Source organism: Ceratotherium simum, chromosome X (assembly GCF_057802395.1).
Source record: "Ceratotherium simum simum isolate JZ-2026a chromosome X, ASM5780239v1, whole genome shotgun sequence".
In the NCBI taxonomy this organism is placed as follows: Eukaryota; Metazoa; Chordata; class Mammalia; order Perissodactyla; family Rhinocerotidae; genus Ceratotherium; species Ceratotherium simum.
In genome coordinates, this window is record NC_141940.1 from 102184524 (window position 1) to 102198144 (window position 13621).

The window sequence follows — 13621 nt, forward strand, 5'->3', positions numbered from 1 at the left end:
GAAATAACACATCAGTTTGCTCCTGTCAGGGCAGAAGACCAATTTTATTTGTCTACCCATGAAGGTGAATGGATGCAGCAAAAATCCAGAAATGTCTTTGATACATTACTGTACAGCTCATTGACCATTCTATCAATGCTTTACTTGAAAGCGATAGCTATCTGATGTCAAGTTCCATTGATAAATTGATTCCCAAGCATTACTTTCAAGTATGCTTCCCTCAGAGGTCACAAAAGAACTTCAGTGACCTGCAAAGACCTGAAACAGATGAAGTTCCAACTAACCATGACACCAATGGTTTAAACATTTATAATATTTTCCTGAAAAGGAAATTATAGAGAGCACCACGCACTTGGTTTTGGGTTTTTTCTGCCCAGTGAGCTTAAACCAAATGACAGTAACAAAAATAAATCTAGATGGCCCTTGTAAATAATGTAACATTCTTTCTTTTATATTTAAAGCATATTTATACAAACACATGTGCACATCTATGTAATTATTTATAGCCTACATCCCTATCAAGTACATTAACAGTCACCAAGGGGTGTTCAAGATGGAAGTGTAGAAGGATGCTGAACTCAACTCCTCCCACGACACAACAAATCTACAACTACATTTGCAATAATTCCCTCTGACAGGGACCTGAAAATTGGAAGAACAGAGCCTCCACAACAAATGAGAAAAGAACAGCATCAAGATGGGTAAAAGAGGCAGGGACAGGCGCTTGCCAAGAAAACAAACCACACCCCAGCTGCAGGGATCCACAATTGAGAGAGATTACAAAGATACAAAACTTTTCCCTGAGGAGCGAGGAGTTTGAGCTCCAGATCAGGCACCCCAACCCTTAGATCCTACACAGGAGAGTTGAGCCCCCAAAACACCAGCCTTTGAAAATCAATGGTAATTATGTCTAGGAAAATTATAAAACTATAGGGAGTGGAAAATCCGCTCTTAAAGGGCTTGCACGTGGACTCGGCTCAGTAACCAGCACAAAAACACCAGTTTAGAAAGCACATAGACCATAGGTGAAGGAGACCCATTTACTGACTTTAAGGAATCTGCTAGAAAGGCAGGAATCAGCTGGGACTTTCCCTGGAGACTGAGGCGCTGGCCTGGTGGGAGCCATTATTGTGATCTCAGTCTACCTTGCTAATAATGGGGCTGGTGTGGGCCATTTTGGAATTCTCCCTCTAATATGCTAGAGACAGTGGGTGTGCCCCACTGAAAACCCCACCTACCAAAGTGCCACAGCAGTCGCAGATGTGCCTCACAGACTGGCAGGAGGCCAGCCCCACCCACCAATGCACTGTAGCAGTCTCAGAGGGCCTAGCAGCCAGGTGGGGGCAAGCTCCACCCAGCAACCAACTGGAGCAGTTGCCCATGTGCTTGCAGATTGGCAGGAGGCCAGCCCCACCACAGCAGTCGGACTAGCCTTGCAGCCAGGCTGGGAGCCAGCCCTGCCCACCAATGTGCTGGAGCCTCAGCCCTGCCACAAAGGAGGGCACTCCTTGAGCGCCTAACTCAGATGGTTAGGGAAGCCTGTGCTTCTGGGCCCCACAAGAAATCTCCTACATAAGGCCACTCTTTCAAGACTGAGAGAGGTAGCTGATTTAGCTAATACATAGAAACAAACACAGAGAGTTAGGCAAAATGAGAAGAGAGAGGAATATATTCCAAATGAAAGAACAAGACAAAACATCAGAAAAAACCTAAACAAAATGGAGATAATCTACCTGATAAAGAGTAATGGTCATAAAATGGTCAAAGTAATGGTTATAAAAATGCTCACCAAACTCGGGAGAAGAATGGATGAATGCATTGAGAACTTCAAAAAAGAGATAGAAAATGTAAGAAAGTATCAACCAGAGATGAAGAATACAATAAATGAAATTAAAAATACACTAGATGGAATCAACAGCAGACTAGATAATACAGAAGACCCAGTCAGTGACCTTGAAGAAAGGGTAGCGGAAATTACCCAATCAGAACAGCAAAAAGAAAAAAGAATTAAGAAAAATGAGGATAGTTTGAGGAACCTCTGGGACAACATCGAGCATAATAACATTTGCATTTTAGGCGTCCCAGAAGCAGAAGAGAGAGAGAAAGGGGCAGAAAATTTATTTGAAGAAATAATGGGTAAAAACTTCCCTAACTTGGGGAAGGAAACAGACACCCAGGTCCAGGAAGCACAGAGGGTCTCAAACAAAATGAACCCAAAGAGATTCACACCAAGACACATTATAATTAAAATGTCAAAAGTTAGAGATAAAGAGAGAATTTTAAAAGCAGCAAGAAAAAAACAACTAGTTATGTACAAGGGAACCTCAATTACACTATAAGCAGATTTTTCAGCAGAAACATTACAGGCCAGAAGGGAGTGGCATGATATATTCAAAGTGCTGAAAGGAAAAAAAAAAAACTTACAGCCAAGAATACTTTACTCTGCAAGGTTATTATTCAGAATTGAAGCACAGAAAAATAGTTTCCAAGATAAACAAAAGCTAAAGGAGTTCTTCACCACTAAACCAGCCTTACAAGAAATGTTAGAGACTTCTTTAAGTGGAAAAGAAAAGGCCATAACTTGAAATAAGAAAATATATGAAAGAGAAAATCTCACTGGTAAAGGCAAATGTATAGTAGAGGCAGTGGATCAACCACTTATAAAGCTAGTATGAAGGTTAAAGAACAAAAGTAGTAATGCCAACTATAACTACAATAATTAGTTAAGGGATACACAAAATAAAAACATGTAAAATATGGTGGCAAAAACATAAAATGGGGAGGGAGTAAATAGTAGAGGTTTTAGAATGCATTCAAACTTAAGCGACCATCAACTTAAAATAGACTGATATATGTATAAGTTATTATATATGAACCTCATCACAACCGCAAACTGAAAACCTGTAATAGATACAAAGAAAATAAAGAGAAAGGAATCCAAATATAACACTAAAGCAAGTCATCAACCCACAAGGGAAGACAGCAAGAGAAGAAGAAAGGATCAGAGAAGAACTACAAAAACAACCAGAAAGCAATTAATGAAATGGCAATAAGTACATATCTATCAATAATTACTTTAAGTATAAATTGACTAAATGCTCCCATCAAAAGACATAGGGTAGCTGAATGGATAAAAAAAACAAGACCCGTCTATATGCTGCCTACAAGAGACTCACTTCAGATATAAAGACACACACAGACTGAAAGTGAAGGGATAAAGATATTCCATTGTTTTCAATTGAAGTCTATAACCAAAACTCTAAGATAATAGAGTCCAATGTATTCATGACCATACCACAGAGTTTCAGAATAACTCCTAAGTTAAATAAGAGTAAAGATAGGAGGAAACAGCTAATCAAGAATGCTCTCAAACCTCCCAACATAATTTGGTCAAATTGAATATTCTTATTACTTGGTACTTGAACAAATTAAAACCTCTTAGTAGGTGACAAAGAAAAACTAAAAGAAAGCAGTTGTATCAGTTGCCTGCCACTGAACTTGAGACTCCAGAAAGTAGAACTCCTTGGTCAGGACAATCTGTCTGTGCAGAGAGGTGTGGCTGTCAAATGATATAGATTAGTGGCCTCTCTTGGGTCTTCATGTTAGTTTCTGAAGAGCCACGGGAATAGGATTTGGTTTCAGCACATTTCTTATAGGACTCCCACTCCCAGCCAGTGCTCATGAGAAAAATACTTACTCCTTATAGCTCTATGTTGTGCAAGGTAGTGGCATTCAAGGTGAGGCCAGTTAATGCTCTCCTCCGAGCAGAAACGTCAAAAATTTGTAGTTGCTTTCTTTTATTTGCATCAGAATTTGGGACATAGTTTTCGTTAGTTCATCTACTACTAAAATTACTCAAAGAAATGATGCTTAATTTTAACATTGGCTAAAATGTTTCATTACTTAGAGAAGAGAAAATAAAACAGTGCTGGAAATCAAAGCATTTTACATGTCCAGATTTCGCTGATGAGTACTTATAAACCAAAAATTAATAAGTGTATCATTTACTACAAGATGATCATAAACAGTATTCTGCTTTTTTAAATCAACCATCTGACATCTGCTCTTCTTTCCTTATTTTCTGGAAATATTAATGAATAGAATTTAAAGAACTCCTAGGTAATTTGTCTTCACAAAGAGCCTGAAGTTTTCTTCCTAAATTGAAGCAGAACAGGCAAGAATCTGTAATTCTTGACAAAACCCGCACTCCAGACTTCTGAGAGGCCAACTCTCTCTCAAAACCCAAGCCCACTAAAAAAATCCTTTTTTTTTTTTTTTTTCCGGCTTAGGGCCAATGAAAGGATAAATTTTACAATGTTAAGCCTGAATCTATTGAGTAATTTAAAAAGGAAAACTGAGAGCCCCCTGATGCCTGGCACATAGTAGGCAACCAAGGAATATTTATTACATAATTGGGTAAAAACAAAGGTTTGTGAAAGATGCTAAGAAGTCAAAGTACATCTTTTGCACACTCATGCTTTCCACACCATATGTCTCATATCACACTTGCACCACCCTACGAGGGATTCCATAGCAAAGAGATACCTCATGAAAACCTTCTAAGACTTCCACCTAGTTGGTCCTCCATGATCATATTTCAGGCATCAAAATTCTCTTTGTCCTCTTTTCCACCAAGAAACACAAAAGCAAATAAAATAAAACAAAACCAAACACTTATAAAAGAAGAAACAGACAAAGTGACGACAAAATGTCTCCCATTCCCGCTCCTAGATCCCACAGATATTGTAAGCAAGTTATTTTTATGGCCTTGAACTAACTCATGGCCATGAAAACCCTATCAATAGCAGTGGAGCATTGTCTGATATGGCGCCGGAAGGTGAGAGGATGGTACAAAAGGACCGGGCAGGGTTCCGCTCTGCTGTACACAGGGTCACTGGGAGGCGGAATCTACTCAACGGCACTTAGAACAATAAATCTAACTCATGCTATATTGTGAATTAACTTTCTCAGGACTATTTCTTTATTTTAGCAAATTTTTTTGTAATCCATAGATATTTTTTTCAAATTTGTGGAGTATGTGACCAAGAGGGGAGTTGCAGTCAGTGTAGGATAGGGAATTTTGGACAGAAGCACTTTACTGGCATTCTTTAACGCATACGATGTAGATTCGTTTTTCTCCTTTCTTTGGCTGAAAAATGTTTTATCCTTGCATTCTACTAGATTTTTTTCTGGTTTGGTTGCATTATTCCTGTAGTGAGAGACTATGTGTATAGTTTAATTCTTCAAAGTCTTATGTGCTTCATAAGTATTTGCTGCTGGCTAGAAAGCTTAACTGTAAGGGAAATACATCTTTATAATGATTTTCTCAGAAGGTCCTAATTTAATAGTGAAAACAACCACATTTCTAATTCATTTGCAATCCTGAGCTTACCTATCACCTCTTAAATGAAATAAAAATTAGTATATTTTATAGTGAGTTTAATAAGTATAGTAAGGATATATAGCTTCTTTAGTTAATGCTGATTTGTAAAAAGTTATTGGGATAATTTGTCTAAATTTTTCTCTACTTTTAAGCCTCCATTTATATTTTAAATACATTTATTTTCGTTCAAATTCCCAGTTTTTATTTCACATGAATAATTTATTCTTCCACAGTTTCTTAGGTACGCTTCACTCTGATTTAAGTATTTGTAATATTGGGGCACAAGGGTTAATACATTATTTAAAAATAGAAGTGTGAAGAATAATCAATTCACTGTGGAGACAACTTTCCATTTCCAACAAAAATCATGAAACTTTTAATTTTATACTGCAGAACACTTCAGGGAAATAATAATTTATTTTCATGTATGTTGATTTTTTTAGTTAGTTTTCTTTGAATTTTCACCGAAAACCAAATTAAAAGTTTTTTCATTATATTTTTCTTGGTAACCATTGCTAGGATTCAGTTTTCTACTTTTACATCTTTTGCTGTTGATTGCCAGTCTTTTAATGTCTTTCTAAGTCTCCTCATATTTGCTGTTTCTGCTAGCTATATGATTCCTCTTATTGCTGAGTGGATTAGCTAAAGACATGAAAGAACGTTTTAAAACAACAGTTGAGCAGTATTCTGGAACAACAACAAAAATCCTATTATGGTTCAGGACTTCCTACCAATTCCATTCAATGAGGCAGCACAGGTCAAGTGGGCAGAGTGTCCTAGAAAATCCACAGGCCTGGCATCCCATCAGGGTCTGCCTAACAAGATGTTTAGAAATAGAAGGCAATTTATGCCATGACTAGTTCAAAGAATTCTGCAAGCTTGGATTGACATCAGGTCTTTTCACTCCCTGAAATAATCAAAGAATCCGAGTAAATCAGTCTCTCTCATTGACTGCCAGGCCAGGCAAAGAACCAACCCACCTAAGGTCAATTCTGCCATCATCTCTTAGGCTGTTTCATTTCTTTCAGCCCATAGAATCTCATGAATAGAAAAAGCTAGATTTCTAAAAATAATTTTGATGCTATATACATGGTTTAACATTATGCTATATTATATCCTATTTAATTATATTAAAATTCTACAGATGTGCACAGAAGAGTAGGCTGTTTTTGCCTTTAGCCAGATAAAGGACCAGATTTAAACAATGTCTGAGTAGGCAATTACTACATGCTGTGATTGGAGGGTTTCTCCAGCCACCTGTCACAATGGTGACATTTTATCATTAGAGATCCATTTCTCTGGAGAAACTCTGGGTAGGCTACAGACATTCTCTTCTACAATACAGAGAGCTCTGATTATAGCCATAAGCACTGTTATCTGAATTATTATGGGATGTAACTTTGAGTTGAAGTTTTGACTGAAAAAAAAAAGGAAACTATTGAGTTAGAGTACAGGGCAAGATCTTGGTCACTGATTTGGATCAAGTATTTTAATAGAAATAGATTAAAGGTTGCTGCAAATAATGTTCCATTCTATTCTGACACTTTTAATAAAAAAAATAAAATAACAGAAAGATCTATTTTCCAAAGGATATATCTGAGTGGTAGTGACCTTTTTTTTTTTCAAATTTCTTTTGTAAATCCATTTTTTGTCTTTGACTTCTTGAACTCTTCTCTGTTAAAAAACCTTGTTACACCATTCATCCAGTCATAAACAAAACTATTGGCCTTTTTTCTAGGAACTGATGTTGAGCAATGAACAAGACAGCCATAGTCTCTAATCTCGTTAGAGTTTGTAGTCTAAAGTAAAGGCAGACAATTAATGGGAACTTATAATATGGTGTGATATATGTTAAGCCAGAAATACAAAGTGCAAGATGGAACATAGGGTGTCAGGGGCAGCCACCTGGAGAGGGAGATGTCCGCATTTCCGAGGTGTGACTCAAAGGATAAAGGTAAATTAGCCAGTAAAAGGGAGTTGGGGATGGGATTGTTCTAAGAAAAAGGAAGAGCATGTTTAAGACCAAGTATCAAAAGGGACATTGTGTATTCTGGGAAGTTAAAAATAAAATTTCTCTATAGCTCAAGCAAGGAGTAGAAGACACCAGCAGGGATTTTTAAGCCGTATTAGGGAGTTTGACTTTTATCCTAAGGAAAATAAAGAATAACTAGAGGATTTTAAGCAGAGAACCATCATTTCATTTTAGTAAGAACACACTGTAGCTGCTTTGCAGAGGGATAGTGGCAAGGTAGGATACCAGCCAAGAGTCTAGTACCGTATTTGAGGCAAGAGATGGTATTGACCTCAACTAGAGTAAGGGTGGTGGGGAAAGGGAGAAAAGGATAGAAATATTAGGAGGTAGAAGAAAGGATTGGTGATTGATTGACTGATTAAATGCGAAATGGTGAAGGACAATAGAGGAAGAAGAAATATCCAGAATTATGCCTAATAAAGGCAATGATTAATTATAAACCAGTGAAATAGGAAACAAAATACAGGCAAAGAGCAAAAACAAGTTGAGGAGGTGGGAAGTAGATGAGAAGGGGACACACAATGGGTCCATATTTGGTTGTGGGGTTGTTTTGGTGGCTGTGGAACATCCAAGTGGAATTGTCAACTAGGGCAATATATAAGCAAGTATGGAGATCAAGGGGAAAGTCTGGACTTGAAATTTAGAGTTGATGGTTGTGAGCATATGAGGTTAATTGAAACTAAGTGTATGAGTAGAATGAGAAGGAAGGAAAGCCTAGGACAAAATCCTGAAGAAGATTTATGGTACAGGTAGAAATAATGAGAATGCCTTCCCCACTCCTGCAGCCTCACAAGACTTCCAGCTCCTTTTCCCTTGGTCCAGAGGCCTTTAGCCTTATTTTTACTTGAGTAACGTGTTCCAAGTTGGCTTCATTACAGAATGATGATATCTCCAATATCTTTTAAGCTTAAGAGCCAACATTTATATTCTTTATGTAGTATCTAATAGTCTTCATATAATATAAAAAGCAAGATCATTTTTAAAACCCCAATCATGGTCTAGGGGAAGGATAGTTCTTTTGTACCAGATAATCATGTCTACTCATTGTGTAATAAAGAAAAATATTTTATGTGATGCGTAACTTAAGTAATTCTCAATAAGTTGCCTGTCCCATTCCTTACTTTTATAACTACTCTTTTAAAGGTGAACAGATCCTTGAAGGGAGTCTCTGCAATCTGTTCAGCATGCTATTTATACTTGAAAAGTGTTAAATTATCCTAATCATACTTATAGTAACAATCAAGATTAATTGCAGCTATATTAGGATTACTTATTATTTGTTCTACTTCAGCAGTAACACAAATCCAATTGTACAAGTAATTTCCATAATCCGAATTGTGAAAGAAAGTAGGGGGAAAAAAGACCATGCAAAACTGGTTGAAATAGTATTCAAAATAAATCCTTAACCAGATGGTTATCTAAAATTCTCTTTGAAAAGGAGCTGATTCTGAACAGATTGTATATGTGTCTCACTGGTGGAAGTGGATTATCTATCTTGAATTGGATTGTGATGACGATGACCCTATTCTAAGTAAACCAAATCTCTTGAACTATATAATGAGATCAGGAGGAACATGTGGCCTGAGAACGACAGATTGCAATGACTGAGATGATTTCACCAATGTTTTTTCCAGGCTCTTTCCGTGATGTACATAATATTGTGGTTTTGTCCTGCAGAGATTTTGAGTCCTGTAGTTCTGTGTGCTAATTCTTTTTTCTTATTCTTATTTTTCTTTTTCTAAGTAGAACTGAATGAGTGGCAGGAAGCTACGAAATCTATCTTACAGAAAGGTGATTGTGGAAGAATCTAGAATCTTTATTTACCCTGCAGCAGGATTGCAGAAAAACTGTAATGACTAAACATTTAACTGATTCGTTCTTATTTCTTCTTTTCTTTAGGCTGTGAGGAGGCAAAAGTTGCTTGAACAGAGTATCCAGTCTGCCCAGGAGATCGAAAAATCCTTACACTTAATTCAGGAGTCCCTCTCATCCATTGACAAGCAGTTGGCAGCTTATATTGCTGACAAAGTGGATGCAGCTCAAAAGCCTCAGGAAGCCCAGGCAAGTAGAACTGGGAATGAGCTTCTGTTTTTTGGGTTTTATTATCTGAACAAGACTGCTGGATTTCTAACTTACAATTTATTTAACCAGTTGTACAGAGCGTTATTTGATTGACTGATTTTACTACTTGGAGATAAGGGGCAAAAAGAGCTCCAGAATAGTGCTAAGATTGATTTTTGAAAGTATGTAATACAGGAATTTGAAATAGAGACACTTAAAAGACAGGGGCGCCGTCACACTGAAGGCTGCTGTTTATCAATATTTTCAGACTATACTTAAGCTAGAAGGAAACCATAGGAATATAAATTGTAAAGAAAATATTTTTAGTGGTACTATTAAAAATGCAGTCTCAAACATTTTATTATCAACTCATCTTTGCTATCTTGGAATCACAGGTCATATGATCTCTATATTATTCTACATTTAATATGTTGCGAATAGTTAATAACAGGGAATTAGAGATATAAATTTGCATTTTATTACTAATAATCATACTATATATACTCACATGTACTCACTAACACACACACACACGTTGAACTCTATTCAATCTTAATTATGAAATGTAGTAAACGAGTTTTTCTAGAATGGGAGTTAAAATAGTAATGCAAATAAATCTAAGTTGACTTTATACTGAGTAAATTTAGGCTATATCTAAATTAACTTTCACCTTGGGAAGTATTTTTAAAATGCTTCATTTCTATTTTTAAATAACGTTTAAATATATGTAAAGTATCATAGGTATTATTTATTTAAATGTCTTTAGGATTTTCTGATAGTAAGGTAATATAGCAACTTTTGAAATCTTATGTGTATATTATAAACCCAATAACCAAGGATAACTCATACCAATATGCTATGATATGAGGGGCATTAGAAGAGTATTTACCCATCCCAGAGGCCCTCTCCTCACTAATTGGTGGAGATACCCGAATGTTTTTACTTTAAAATCAATTTGGGGGTAAAATATTAGATTTAGACTTCATGGTTACGATGAAGTTACAGTGCAGTGAATCACAGTTAAATTGGTGCCCAGAGCATCAGTGTACACAATAGCGTGGGTTAGTTTACCATATTGTCTAAGTTTGACCAAGCAAGTCCCTGAGAATATGAGACCGAGTACAGGTAGTTTTGATAGGCTTAGAAAGTCCAGATCAGAGGGGACTTGTAATAGGGGATGAAGAAAGTGAAGTTTGGGAAGAATCCTGATGATAAAATCCTCCATAGTTTTTCACTGGGACAACAAGGGTAAATACTCTAGTAAATGGGGGATAATAGCAAACACACTTGAGGATTTTAACTACCCAGTATATGCATTTCTTCAAACAGATAAGTCTAGTCAAGTTCTCTAGCATTAACCATTCCTAAGACTGTCCCAATTTAATTCACATAGAAAATTTTTTAGGCAAGCTTTAGAAAAATGCGTGATAGGAACGGGCAGTTGCTACTGAATTGAGAAGAATTACATGCCTATAAACTAAAGACAGAGTAGAACTGCTTTTGTTTTTTAAATTTAGCGACATGAATTTGGAGGAATGTTTGCTTAAAGACTGCTCATGACTTTCGGAATGTAATTAAGGAAAATTTCAAAGAGTATAAATATTAAATATTAAAACTGGACGTTTGGGGTCAGCCTGGTGGCGTAGAGATTAATTTGCATGTTCTGTTTCGGCGGCCCAGGGTTCGCAGGTTCGGATCCCGGGCTCAGATCTACGCACCTCTTATCAAGCCATGCTGTGGCAGGCATCCCACATATAAAGTAGAGGAAGATGGGCACAGATGTTAGCCCAGGGCCAATCTTCTTCAGCAAAAGGAGGAGGCTTGGCAACAGATGGTAGCTCAGGGCCAATCCTCCTCATCAAAAAAAAAAAAAATTAGTTAAAAAACTGGACATTTGTACTATAAAATACATAGTTACTTTTTGAGGCTTGTAGAATGAAACAATGAGTAGCAAATTTGAGATAGGCAAAAGCTATTGTTGTCTTCGAAAGAAATGAGAGCTTTTAGGAAAAAAAATCTTGTTTACTTGAAAAGTTTGTGAATTCTGAGTGTTTTTTTTAAATTTAGATATGAATGAGTGATTCTATAAACATAAATATAACATACTAGTTTTTAATAACATAATATAAAGTGTTTGGTTGTCTCAAATAAAAAAGCTAGAGTAAAAATATTATTAATTATAGCAGTTCAAAATACTTGCAAATAACAGCACACAGGTAAATTAAGAAATTTCAAATCTACTTGAAAAAGGAGATTTTAGAGTACTAACAAGCTCAAATCCATTTTCTGTGCATTTCTGTGGTTGCACCTGCATTTTCAAGGTAATTCTTGACTTTGAATTCCCCAAATGGTAATATTTAAGATTGGAAAATGCAAGCCACCCAACATCTATTGAAACATTCTTCTCGTAGATTTCATTTTAAGATGAGAACAAGTGAAGTGTTTTCTAGAACAGAGTTATCAGGTACTCAGATTTACTTCAAGGATTGCATTTTCTGAAGCTCAATTTGAAACTCCCTTGAAAGAAACAAGTAGAGAGTAAAGAGGTTGTCTGCGAAGTAAGAGCTTAAGCACAGTGTGTCAGACAAAGAACCCACTGAGGATGCCACCTAAATGACATTTTTCTAAGTATATATAATTGGGGCTAATTTTAATGCTTTTAACACAAAGCATTTAATACAAAGCATTTTAATACAAAGCATTTTATTTGTATTAAATACAAACAAAAAACAGTGTGTTTCTTTAAATTTGCGTAAAAGTTTATTGCTAATTAAAAGATTTGTAGGCTTAGCTTTTCCTTTTCAGAACTTGAGTACTTATTTTGATACATCAATGAGAAGCAAGACAAAATGAATAACATTACCATATATGGTCATCTTAAATATGTGCTCAGGTTTCCTGACACATACTGGCCACATAGATTTGTGGATGTCTGACTCCACCGTGTGGTGTGCTGGTAGTTTTGCTACTAAATTTAAATCTGTTAATAGAGCCTTCTTTTTCTGCCTTTTAAGATTGTTTGAGCTTCTCATTTGTAAAAAATTCTTAATATTAAGGAAATGTATGCAAGGGGTATAACTTTCTGACAGTTATACTCTTTTTATATATAAAAGTAGATGTAGATTAAGTTACTTCCTTGCATTCCATTTGCATTTATAACTGTAAGGCAGAAATGAGCTTCCCACTGCCTCAGCATGTTAATTGATCAGTTATCTGTCGTGATTAGAGAACTGGGCCGTCTGATTCTAAATTGGATTAAAAATATTTTACTGTTTTATTTAGTAACATGAGCTTACAGAAGTAAAGCTTAACCTTTTAGACAATAAAACTGCATACTACAAGGATACTAGAGCGTACATTGACCTGAGTATTTTATTTCAAAGAAATAATGCTTCACCAAACCAAAATCTAAAATCTTTAACCAAAGTCTTAAACCACAGCATCAACTGCTCAATGCCATCCCATTTAACGAGAGATTTTTATTCAACTGCAAAATTAAGATGACATCTTATTGATTCAAGTAGAATAAAGCAAATGGGGAAAGCTCTTCTAGATATTGAAGTCAGAAACTTAAGAACTATTTCAAAAATAGTATGATTAAAATGTAAAAACCTGAGTGTTTCTTTGAAACAATTTTACAGAATAAAATCATCAAATTGTATAACTGCAAAGAAACACACGACATGAATATAGCTATTTACTCCTTATTTTTCCTGAAGAACATACTGAAACACAGAGATTTAGTTTTAGCATCTAAGATCTCAAAGCAAAAATCAAAGTACCCGGGCTGCACCCCAAGCCAATCACATTGGAATCTCTGGGTGGACTCAGTCATCAGAATTTTTGGAAACTCCCCCCAATTATTCTAGCATGTAGCCAAGGTGGAGAGCAACTTTGGATAGTTCCTTACTGGTAATGGCTGAATTGTTCCACTCTTGTTTCCACATCACACTTCTCACAACTCTTTGAGGAAGATTCTCACCTATGGCTGTGTCAGGATTTCAGTGGGAGGGAGTCGGGGTGGAAACCAAGCTATTGTTGACTTTCTCTCCTATTTTGATTGTCCCCTTACTCTTATGGGAAATGGGTGAAGCTAGAAAACCTAGATGAGAACTTCTGCATGAACAAATTAATTTAGACAAATA

General features: G+C 36.2%; 1 protein-coding gene across 1 annotated transcript in view; it reads left to right on the forward strand.

Moving 5' to 3' along the window:
• The window catches only part of LOC147911961 (dystrophin-like), a 203895-nt gene that overhangs the window by 81454 nt on the left and 108820 nt on the right, over positions 1–13621 (forward strand). The window contains exon 12 of the mRNA XM_087426448.1: positions 9315–9476. Coding sequence (XP_087282574.1) covers positions 9315–9476 — 162 coding nt within the window. The remainder of the gene's footprint in view (positions 1–9314; positions 9477–13621) is intronic.